The 11,215-nt window shown below is 41.0% G+C and overlaps 1 protein-coding gene across 2 annotated transcripts; it reads left to right on the plus strand.

The window, feature by feature from the left end:
* Positions 1–10,831, plus strand: LOC128256545 (protein Wnt-2). Of its 2 annotated transcripts, none has more exons than XM_052986978.1 (5): positions 1–1,074; positions 8,583–8,800; positions 9,214–9,497; positions 9,571–9,758; positions 10,377–10,831. In XM_052986978.1, the coding sequence occupies exons 1-5, from the start codon at positions 1,019–1,021 to the stop codon at positions 10,687–10,689; spliced, it is 1,059 nt and encodes a 352-aa protein (XP_052842938.1). In that variant the 5' UTR covers positions 1–1,018; the 3' UTR covers positions 10,690–10,831. The 2 variants fall into 2 exon arrangements, with proteins under 2 accessions (XP_052842938.1, XP_052842939.1); XM_052986979.1 differs by having other exon boundaries at positions 8,588–8,800.
* The last annotated feature ends 384 nt before the right edge of the window (positions 10,832–11,215 follow it).

Genomic DNA, 11,215 nt, shown 5'->3' on the forward strand with positions numbered 1-11,215 from the left:
GTTTTTAAACTCAGCTCGCGCGCGACGGTCGAGCGATCACTTAGCACTTCTCCTCCAGCGATAAAGACCGAGCGATCCATCTCGGTGTTCCTGGCCCAATCCGTTTGGCGGCTCGGCTCTTTAATTGCGTCACTAATGAGCTGCATTTATGTTAATCTCAGCACCCGGGACGTCTAAGCGCTACACGATCCCAAGATTTTCGGATCTCGGGGAGGGATCTTCATCGCGGCACTCGGCTATCGGCACTTCTTTTGCCTTTTGCCTTTGCCTTTTCTTTTTTGGTAGTTTTCACCTGCTGAGCCGTTTATGGTTATTGCCGCAATTCCGTTGTGACAGTCGGAGGCGCTTTATCATAAATTAAAAAATCGTGTAGTCGGACCGCTGGACAGCCCCGCCCCCTGAATCTCGAACTGATGGATGATGCTGCCGCTGATGGCAGTTTCGGGTCTGAGTTATGGCCGGGCCAAGTCGGAGATTTGCATGAATGAAACGCACGCGTTGCCCGAAAAGTGTTTGCTGATCCGATGGTGATCGCGCGATGACTTAATTGAAACGCCGCTGGCTGGAGCAGAAGAAGGTGTTAATTAGCATACGAACAAATGGACAAAATACGAACGAGTGTGTGTGTATTGTGTTTCGGCAATCGATCGTCGCTTTTTGGTCATATTCGCAGAAGTATTGAGTGCTGCCGTCTGCCTTTTCGGTTCATTAATAATAACAACAACAGAGGCGTTCGGTTTATTTCCCAATAGTTTCTCGCCATTGGCTCTTCAGATTCTTCGGGCTCCAATGTCGGCGTTTGCGTTTTATGGGTAAAAAATGAAACAAAAAGGCCCTCGGTATTGAGGAACTGTGGAAATCGGAGACTGCTAAGCTCAGCGAAAGGAAAGGAACGGAAAGGAAAGGAAATTAAGCCTCAAATGCATTGAGTATTGAGACTTTTAGTGCGAATAGAATATGATGATAGTGCCAGCTGCTGGGCTCGTATTCGTGTTGTGTGCCTCGGATTTGCATCGTCATGTGGAAAATACATAACAAGCTCTTAATCTACATACTCTGGATTATGGAAATAAGGTATAGTAGCCCCATAAACGGTATGCCCATTAAGTTTAACGGCCAAACAGTTATGTATGTTATGTATGTTTTGTTATGTAGCCGCAATCCCCGGGCGGTGTTGGGTTTGGCTTTTCTTTTGGCTTTTCTTTTGCCTTTGCCATCGGATTGCCATCGGTTTTCCATTTATCGCTGACAGATCTGCACGAGTTGACAACTCTTTCGTTACCTTTTCTTATATCGCGCACATCGCCGGACACGATCGCTAATTTTATCTGCGGAGCCACAGCGCGATGTATGTAAAGTCCTTATCGAACGCCCAAACAGTGGAACGCCTCGTTCTATATGTGTAAGTTTGTTTAGAGTTTGCGGCCCGATCGAAAGTTTATTTCGGGGGGCCGGAGACGTTCGGTAAAACGCTGCAAAAAAATCTCATTAAAATTGGCAATTAAATGGCAGGCAGCATGTAAAGCACAAAACTGACAGAAAGACAGCAGTTTCTCATTTGTAGCAGCGAGGAGCAGCTAAAATCGGATTGGGGCGGTAGGCGTGGCTACGACAACTGGAAATCAATTTTTGCCATAAACTCATCAACGTTGCCTCCCCGTCTCTATGTCTCTATGTTTTTATGCCTATGTGTGTGTTTTGACTGCTATCTAATTGCCATGATGCAGTTGCAGTGGCAATAAGTTGAGTGTATCTCAAAGATACGCGATGTTTTTCCCACTCCACTTTCTGTATCCTATACCCTAGCAGATGGTATTTATATTTTAACCAAAAGTTTGCATGGAGAACTTGCCATTACAGAACTTAGAAAGTTGTAGGTCAATAATATGTTTTTTAGTATATTTTGAAATGCAGAATAAATTCACTGAAACAGGAACCATTTATGCAATAAAAATAAAATTCTTACCAAACATAAATTTTGTTTAATGCATAAAAATATATACTTTATATCTTAAGCTATAAAATATTACTGCAATCTTATAGAACATAATTTTTTTTGCAAAAGCACATAAATCAAGTTGTTCTGTAGTTACATTTTATAACTGCAAGGGTATATAGACTTCTGATTTTTCATTGCAAGGGTATATAGACTTCCGATTGTCCATTTTGACTTCTTTTCTTAATTTTTTGTATTCTCCTCGTTCTTGTCAGTGGGCTGGTCCTGTGGGCAGAGCTTCGCCAAACTGAACCTGAACTTACCCGAAAAAAAATAAAGAAACCTTCAAAGGGTCTTAACCCAGAAATGCTTAGCTCGTGTAATTGAGGTTAGTGCAATTTTAAAGCAGGAAACCAGCTGCATCCTCCAGATACATCTCCGCGTACTCGTATTCGTACTGGTGCTCTTACATGGACAATTGGAACGCATGAACGTGCAGACAAACGCTCAAATTGCGATCAAGATCACTCTGCGCCAGTTGTGGCTGCATTTACAAGCCCAAAATGGCATAAACTCTTGCCTGTTGCCAGTTTTTCTGGCTGCCAGTTGCCAGTTGCCAGATTGCCCATGTTGCCAATGTTTCCAAGTTTCCCAGGCCAACCTGCAACAAAAAAATCTCAGTGCGGGAGCCGTCGTTGGCGCGGTGGTCGAGGAATCGGAATTGGAATCGGAATCTGTGCCTGGTCGCTGGTCGCCGGCATTGTTGCCGCAATTCGCTCTTACTCTTACCATTTTTCTGCGGCCATGGATGAGTGATCGACTGCAAACCTCAAAGCCCAAACAAAACTATCTGCGTTGATCTGTTTGCCAGGGCGTGATGGGATGGAATGGGCTGGCTTGGGTTGGCAAGGGCGAGAGTGCGGTTGGCCGACTGGCTAACTGCCTGAGTGGCCATTCGACCACTTGGTCTCTGCCAATTGTCCATGACGAACGATCCGTTTTGGCTTTTACCTGTTACATGGACACGGCATGCGTACACTGAAAGAAAGCGTGCTGAATCGACAAAGAGGGGGGTTGTTGTTGTTTAGTCAAGGTTTAAGGAGTGACCCTTCAAATACTTTTACCTTGAAACTTAGTTTACCTTTTAGCTATTGCACCTGTAAATGTTTTCCAAAGCTGGCTAGTTTTTTTGACCTAAGTTGTCGAGTTTTCATCTTTCGTTTAATAAAAATCGTTTGCCAATTAAATTTGTTGTTAACCAAATACACTTCGAGTTATATAATTTTTACAGCACCGTTAAAATGTACCATTGGAACAAAACGTTCAGCTGCGGTCAAAATAATACCAGTGGGAAAATGTAAAGTGCTTAAAAACATATCTTTAAGACACAGGGCCACTTTTCTGTTTTATTACCATAATGCTAACTTACCAATAAACAAAAGCAGACTTAAAACACATTTGATATTGTTTTCTTTTGGTAGTTCCTTAAAATTAACTTTTCGAAATAAAGTAGTAAACGATTTTTAGCAATTTAAGAATATGACCATAAATCATCGTTCTTCTGTTCTTTGAATTGGAATGAAATTTTTGTTAACATGTGACCTGGTTTTCAAGTTAATAAACAAAAAAAAAGTTAATCAATTTTTTTTTAATTTTTTAAAAAGGTTATACCTATGAAAATTGTACATTATTATATTTGCCACTCTAAGTTTATGGTATAAGCTTCACGTAAATATAAAAATAATTTTTTAAAGTTGCTACTATACCATTTTAGATTGTTTTTTCCATAAGCTTAAATTCTACTATTATTTTGACCGCAACTGTACACATTTAAGTGTTATGATAAAAGTCGCAGAGTTCGAAACCAAATTGCCATAATTGTGCCTTTAAACAACCTGTTGATTCCCTTTTCTCCCGGTGCTCGTACACATATGTCTTTCTCTGGTCAATTACGTCGTCGTTTTTGTGGCCAGGATGGCCAGCAATTGTTGCTGGCCGTTTGTCTGAGCGTGGCAGCGACATTTTTCTTGGCCATGACCATGGTCTGCTCCGCTCCGCTCCAATGCTCCAGTGCTCCTCCATCCTCCGTCCACTTTGCCTCTCCTTGCGGCCCCCTTTCGGAATATTTGTGTTTTATTGATGGCATGTTGAACAGCCTTTATGGGTTTTCGGTTTGTCCGCTCCCACCGCCGACCACTCCCTCCCGGCCCCGCCCACTTTACATGCAGCTGTAGGAGCAAAGCTGTTTTTATCAGCGCACACAAAACTTTCAAATGCCCCGAAAACGGAAAACTGAACACCGAGGGATTGAGGCACTGAGGGTTCGAGTGAACATTTTTTTCCCCCTGACCAAAAGCATTGTTTTGGTCGGATTAAAGCGCCTTTGTTGCTTCCGCCTCCAATTGGCGCTTGACTCCGGGCCGAAGGAGGTCCAAGGAGGGCCATGAACATGTCAGCAAGGCATGTAATTACCAGACGGAGCGCCGGCCATATATATCTGCCTGCTGTTGGAGGCGCTACTGGTCAAGAGCCGCCTTTCCGAGGAGAGTAAGGCCTTAGCCCAAACAACTTACACAGCCGCCTGCGCAGCGGTGGGTCGAAACTATTTGGCCGACTAGATTCGCACAATTATGACGGGACCAGAGCCCTAAACTTGGGGATAAAGACGAGGAGATCGGAGATGGGGGGAAATCACCAATGGGTCCACCAGTGGATAGCTAGCTGCTACGCCTGCGCGTGAAAATATTAAAGTCATATTTTTATGAGGCTCCAAAGTGCGCATTAAGTCAGCATTTCTTGGGGTTTTTATGCTGCTGCTGCTGCTGCTGCTGCTGCTGGTTTGGGTCTTGTTATTGGCCATTTATGCTGCTCGTGGCCAAACTCATAAGTGGCTGTGCTCCAGCTGCCGTTGAATTATGCACCCGGCTTAATCCATTTTTAATGAGTCCGCGTTGTCGTGGCAAATATTTTTGTGCAAATTAGTGCCTTGAGGAATCACCAATTTGTCGGACAGCAGAAGCCATAAGACTGTCAATGGAACTAGTTTGCCGGTTTTGCGTAAATGCCAGGCTCTATTTTGTGATCGACGGTTAGTAGGGGAGATGGTAAATAGCAGAGGCGGAGGCGAAAGCGGAGGCGGAAGTGGTATCAAGTTCATGACAGGTCCTTGCTCTTGAAAACCTCATAAAGGGTCACGAAGCGAGCGAGAACCCCGATATAGAACCAGAGATAATACAAAGAGTAAAGCGGTCTAAGGACTACGACAAAAAAATGTAAGGGGGACTCAAAACAAAGCGCAAATCAAGCACACGTGACTTGGACTGTTCAAGAGCCTGAAGATCATGGAGTGGATTGGGGTTGGGTATGGGTATACAGAGAAAAAAACAAACAAGAGGTGTGTCACTAAAAGAACTAAATAGAAAAATAGCTTTGTGTAAATTAAAGCATAGCATGTCAAAAGTTTTTTTTGGAACACATTTTGGATAAACTGGCATGTTGTGTAAGAAAATATGATTTTATACTGATAGGCAAATTTATCTTACCATAAACTGCTTACCTACGTAAATTACCTCTTGATCTCTCTTATTAAATCCTAGGACAATATTATTATTTGAAACTAAGTTTTTATCAGCAATCAGTTATTTTCCAAGCCTATTAAATTGCAATTTTTAAATGCCATTCCATATGGTAAACTGTGACAAATTTGAATTATTTTCCCGCTGTGCATGGGTCTGGAACTGAAATCTGTTCTGGTAATGGCGATGATGATGATGATGAAATTGTCGGCGTTGACATGCAACAGGCAAACAGCAGTCGGGCGGGCCCAGCGACAAATTAAATAAAGCAGCTAAAAACAAAAGGGTTTTGAGTATCAGGAGATGGCCGCCTTGATTGCCGGCAGGTTTTGGAGTAGAAGAGTAGTCTACCCATACCATATATACCATATTTATTGAGGTGCGGGGGGCTTGACGGTCACGCTGGGCGAACGCACGTAAAAGCTATTGACCGAATGGCTGATTGGATGACTGAATGACCGACTGACTGATTGGATGACTGACTGGCGGAGCGGATGCGCTGACAGATCGATCGCGTATTTCGGGCCAACCTCGGCAACCGCAGAGTTGAAGGTTGGCGGTCCCTTCCTTTTGGCCCTCTGTTAAACGCACCTAATTATTAGTTTAACCACCAATTTCGCCATCGATCGTCGACGTTCGACTCCAGTTGTGAGCCATGTTAACAGCCTGTTCAACAAACCAGCAACAAGTAAAGCGATCCCGTATCAGAAATCAGCGATCGACAATCAACGTTTTGCCGAGGGTTTAAGCTCATGTCTTCGTGCTCCTCTGCGGCTGGTAAAATGTGTAATTTCTGTAAATTGATTTAATTGCTGCGTTTAAGAGTTCCTCGTTCGCTCGAGCTGAAGCTTAAAGTTGGAGACACTCGAGTAGTGGCAGGCAGCGAAAGCCACTTACATTTGGACACACGTTGAAAAATGTTATTGACTTCCATTATGGAATTATGTAATTATATAATTATATAGAGAATAATACATTGAATAATTTCTTTATATTTTATAGTTTGAAGGAGGACCACTAAAAGTTGTTGGAACATTTATTTTAAATAAAACAAAACTAACAACATTGTTGAGTAAACATTTTTGTTATATTTGTATATTGAAAATCACTAAAAGTCAGTAGACATTTTTTTTAGAATAAAATGAAACAAACAACATTTTTGTGGTAACACTTTCGCTTAATTTGTATAATGCAATATCCAAAGAATTCGGGTCTTAGTTCTTATGTCTTAACAAAATCTATAAGCAAACAGATGTTATTATTGAAGCGTTTAAATATTATGTTTAATTTTCCGGTAAAAACAGCTTGTGCAATTTTATATCCACAATTTCTAATTAAAAATGATGTACATTTTCTAAAGTGTAAACATGTGGCTGGCAATTGGAGTTTGGGTTGCATTTGTATTTTAATGGCGGAGTTGCCCACCCGTGCGCCAGTTGTTTGGCCCGGGGATGTGTTTCTTTGGCTTTTCCTGGCTCTAACTTGGCTTCAAACATGGACAAAAGGCGAGCAGGCGATCGATCGATCGCATGATTATTGCCGCAGCTGTTTGATGCTGATTGGTTTGCCAGCCGCAAGTCGACAGGTTAGACAGCCGACACGTCGCAGGAGTGGGTGGCAAGTGGGAGACAGTCGAATAGAGAGAGAAATATCTCAAATTGGCAATTTGCAACTCATTGTCAAAACTCATTAATCCCATTTGCCATTTTTGACAGTTAGCATTAATTTCGCCATTTAACCCGACAACTCAAGTGGAGCTGAAGCTCAAGCTGAAGCTGAAGCTTGAGCTGAAGTAAACGCGACTTGATTAGACACTGCAGCGAGTCACGATTGGATGGCCAAGCTTCTCCATCTCCATCTCCATCTGCATCTCCGTGCAATTATGGCTAATAATACAGCTGGCGACTGGGATTTGACTAAAACTGACAGTACAACGCCCAAGCCCACAGCCACCTGCCACAAATACACTGGAAAAAAAGCTTAGGTCACTGGGTAAAAATAGATCAAAATGGCATTAACAATTTAGTACAATCAGTTATTCTTAAGCATACTATATTTCAGTAAAATTTGAAACATTTTTAATTAGTTACAGGTTTATGAAAACATGCACATAATTTCTTTTTATATGTAATGTATATTTTAAATTTACCTTTATATAGAGTCTAATTTCCCATTTAAGATTTTGGTATCTTAGATTTTTATACTTAAAACAGGTTAAATTTGTGTGTGAAATCAAAAATCACATTGGTCCTTACATCAACAAATAAATTATAAGTTTTTAAATACATCTTCTTTGTCTAACTTTTTATTTGTAAAAGTTTTTGGTACATTTCCTTTAGCTTTGAGTATAATGCCTTTGAAATTTGAAACAATTTAATAACCTTATATTTATCAATAAATCCCAAATTTAAATTTAATCATGTTTTGTTTTCACAAAATTTGTAAATATTAATTATTTGACGTTTATGGTTTTTAATTCCTAAAATAAATATTATTCCTTAAAAAAAATATATATAAATTGAATAATTTTGAATAGTTAAAAGATGACTTATTTTATTAAAAAATGTAGATATAAATTAAAAGATTCAAGGAGCCCTAGAAATGTCCCCATACTAAGTCTAAAAGTCTCAAATTGAACATAAAATTGACATGCTTTCTAAAACCAATATGTTTTATTGAGAAAACCCATCTAGTTCGATTAATAAAAACATATTAAATTTGTCCCTGTGCTGGAGACAACTGCAGCGCATTAATCTTGGCCAGAGCCGACTCGATTGGTTGAGATCTGGAGCTGAGGCTCGCGGCTTGGAACTCACAGCTCCAAGCCGAAACTAAAGCCTCCAATGGCAAACGAAATGGAAATGCATTCAGCCAGCCCAAAAGAGCCGGCGGCGTTTGGTGTGCACGACTTTTCAGCTTTTCAGCCATTGCCAATCGAACGATCTATCTGGCTGCGGATCACCATCGTTCGATCGATCGATCGATCGGCATACGTTTGTTATTTATTTATTTATTTATTGTGGCTCTACAGGGTGTTATTTATGGTTCTGTTTGTTTTGCCTTCTTGTCAGATTAGTGTCCAGCTTTACATCCGCCATGCTCTGTGGCCGGATTCCGGGCCTGACTCCCGGCCAGCGGAATATGTGCCGCGAGATGCCCGACGCCCTGATCGCCCTGGGCGAAGGCCACCAGCTGGGCGCCCAGGAGTGCCAGCACCAGTTCCGGGGACACCGCTGGAACTGCTCCGAGGTGTGGCAGCGCAACGTCTTCGCCCATGTCATACCCACAGGTGAGTGCCTCTGCATGTGCACCAGTATGTGCATCCCAATACCAATCCTAATCCTAATCCCATCACGACATGAACGCACTCACTGGGAGTCTTATAAAAAAATGCCCATGTCAGTGGTGGTTTACGATTGGTTTACTCGACAATTGGTTTGATCAATAAAAACAGATTTTTTGAGCTTAAAATTAGTTTTTTAGATTAAAGAAGTGAAAGTAAACAAGGCTGCTAATAAAAATAAGAGTACCATTTATCCGCTTACACTCTGCCCATAAGTATTTAAAATCTATCATCGTGCAGTTCCTACTTCATTGTCAACAATTTAATGCATACAAATAAATTGAAATTTAAATTTTTGTTGTAAAATATTACTATTAGCTTCATTTGATATGCATCTATAACCCCATATTTATGCGTAGCTTCGCGTGAGGCTGCCTACACCTATGCGATAGCCAGTGCCGGAGCGGCCTATGCGGTGACCGCCGCCTGTGCCCGCGGCAACATCTCCACCTGCGGCTGCGATGTGCGGCACAAGGCCACGCCCACAGCGGGAGGAACGCCCGACGAGCCCTGGAAGTGGGGCGGCTGTTCGGCGGACGTGGATTTCGGGATGCGGTACGCACGCAGGTTCATGGATGCCCGCGAACTGGAGCGAGATGCCCGCACGCTGATGAATCTACACAACAATCGGGCAGGCAGAACGGTGCGTAGCAAAGCGATTTGATATATGATATATTTTTTATCATCACTGAATTAATATGTTTTCACCATTTCAGCTGGTCAAGAAGATGCTGCGCACGGACTGCAAGTGCCATGGCGTGAGTGGCTCCTGCGTGATGAAGACCTGCTGGAAGAGCCTGCCGCCCTTTCGCCTGATCGGCGATAAGCTCATGAATAAGTATCAAAAAGCCAAAACTGTTCAAGCCATCAAAGGCAAACGTGGACTGAGATTAGTATTAAGCAGGTGAGACAAATACAAATCATTATTTTTAGAAGTCTTATTTAAGAAAATAAACAAATATGAAGGAGAGGTTAAATACCAAACTTTAATATGATAATAAGAAATTGTAATTGATACTGACCAATCCAAAAATTATTTTTTACAATATAAGATTATACAGTATTAAAAGAACAAAATGTAATAATAAATTAAAATATAACTATATTTTACAAATATTAAAATATGAAATATTTGAGGAACAGTATAATTATATTTATAAATAATTATACTTAAAAATTTTCCGTAGGCAATAATTATTTTACTTAACTTATTTCTTTACATTTAAAATATTGAATTGGTAAATTTTGGTGCTAGAACTTCCCAAGCCTTAATACAAAACACGTTAATATAAAAATGATTTAATAAAGATTGTAAATATCAAATATCGAATTCAAAGAAAATTATAAAATATTTTTACTTATTCCAGGGTCTAATTAAATACATAGATCCTGCTGAAATAATTTGTATTGTATATGATCGAACTAAGAAACAAAAAAGCTGTATATTAGTTTAAAAGATATATACAATATAAGATTAAAATGAAATACTAATTTCTTTTTCTCTCTTTCTTTTTTTTTGCAGAAAGAAGCATGCGGGCACCGCTCGTGCCCCAAAACCGGTCCTGGATTGGCCGAAGCGCATGGAGCTGATCTACCTGGAGGCGTCGCCCAACTACTGCGAGCGGAGTCTGCAGACGGGCAGCCAGGGCACCGCCGGCAGAACCTGCCAGCGGACCGGCCACGGCCCCCAGAGCTGCGACCTTCTCTGCTGTGGGCGTGGCCACAACACGCAGCACATCCGGCGGACCAAGCAGTGCCGCTGCCAGTTCCGCTGGTGCTGCGAGGTCAAGTGCGACGAGTGCGACGAGAGCTACGAGGAGTTCACCTGTAAATAGACAGTAAATAGGAGCAGGACCAGTGCGCTGCTAGTATTAGGAAATTCGTTTATTAAGTATTATGAGAAATGTATTACACTCACTGACACACAACACGCCACCATACAGACACATTCCAGAATAAAATATATCAAGTTAACATCCACAAATATGGTAACAAGGTGTTTTATTTCTTGGTTTTAGGTTAAGATTTTTCTTTCAGGCCACAAGACTTTAGATGCGTAAAGTTATGGATTTAAAACTGCAGGTTTTTGGTAACTTTTCTGCACAGACCATTTTTTCGGAGATTTAGAAAGGGGTTACATCATAAATTTGCGAAAAATCGGCCTGAAATTACAAATCAAGTTTTAAACGCAGATTTTTAGAGAACTAAGCCAGAAGACTTTTAAGATATACCACTTCGAAATTGGATGCTTGAAAGAATAGTTATGGACTTAAAACTGTAGGCTTTTAGTGCAATTTCTGTAATGCTATTTTTCAGAAATTAATTAGGGAGTTATATCGTAAAAATAAAATTCCAATATTT

Source organism: Drosophila gunungcola, assembly GCF_025200985.1.
Source record: "Drosophila gunungcola strain Sukarami chromosome 2R unlocalized genomic scaffold, Dgunungcola_SK_2 000020F, whole genome shotgun sequence".
Lineage (NCBI taxonomy): Eukaryota > Metazoa > Arthropoda > Insecta > Diptera > Drosophilidae > Drosophila > Drosophila gunungcola.

What these genes read in the sequence shown, in the direction of transcription:
- LOC128256545 (XM_052986978.1), top strand. Translation starts at nt 1,019, where the DNA reads ATGTGGAAAATACATAACAAGCTCTTAATCTACATACTCTGGATTATG. An exon ending in CTCTGGATTATGGAAATAAG is followed by an intron (nt 1,075 to 8,582) that starts GTATAGTAGCCC and finishes CCTTCTTGTCAG; the next exon opens with ATTAGTGTCCAGCTTTACAT. An exon ending in CGCCCATGTCATACCCACAG is followed by an intron (nt 8,801 to 9,213) that starts GTGAGTGCCTCT and finishes ATTTATGCGTAG; the next exon opens with CTTCGCGTGAGGCTGCCTAC.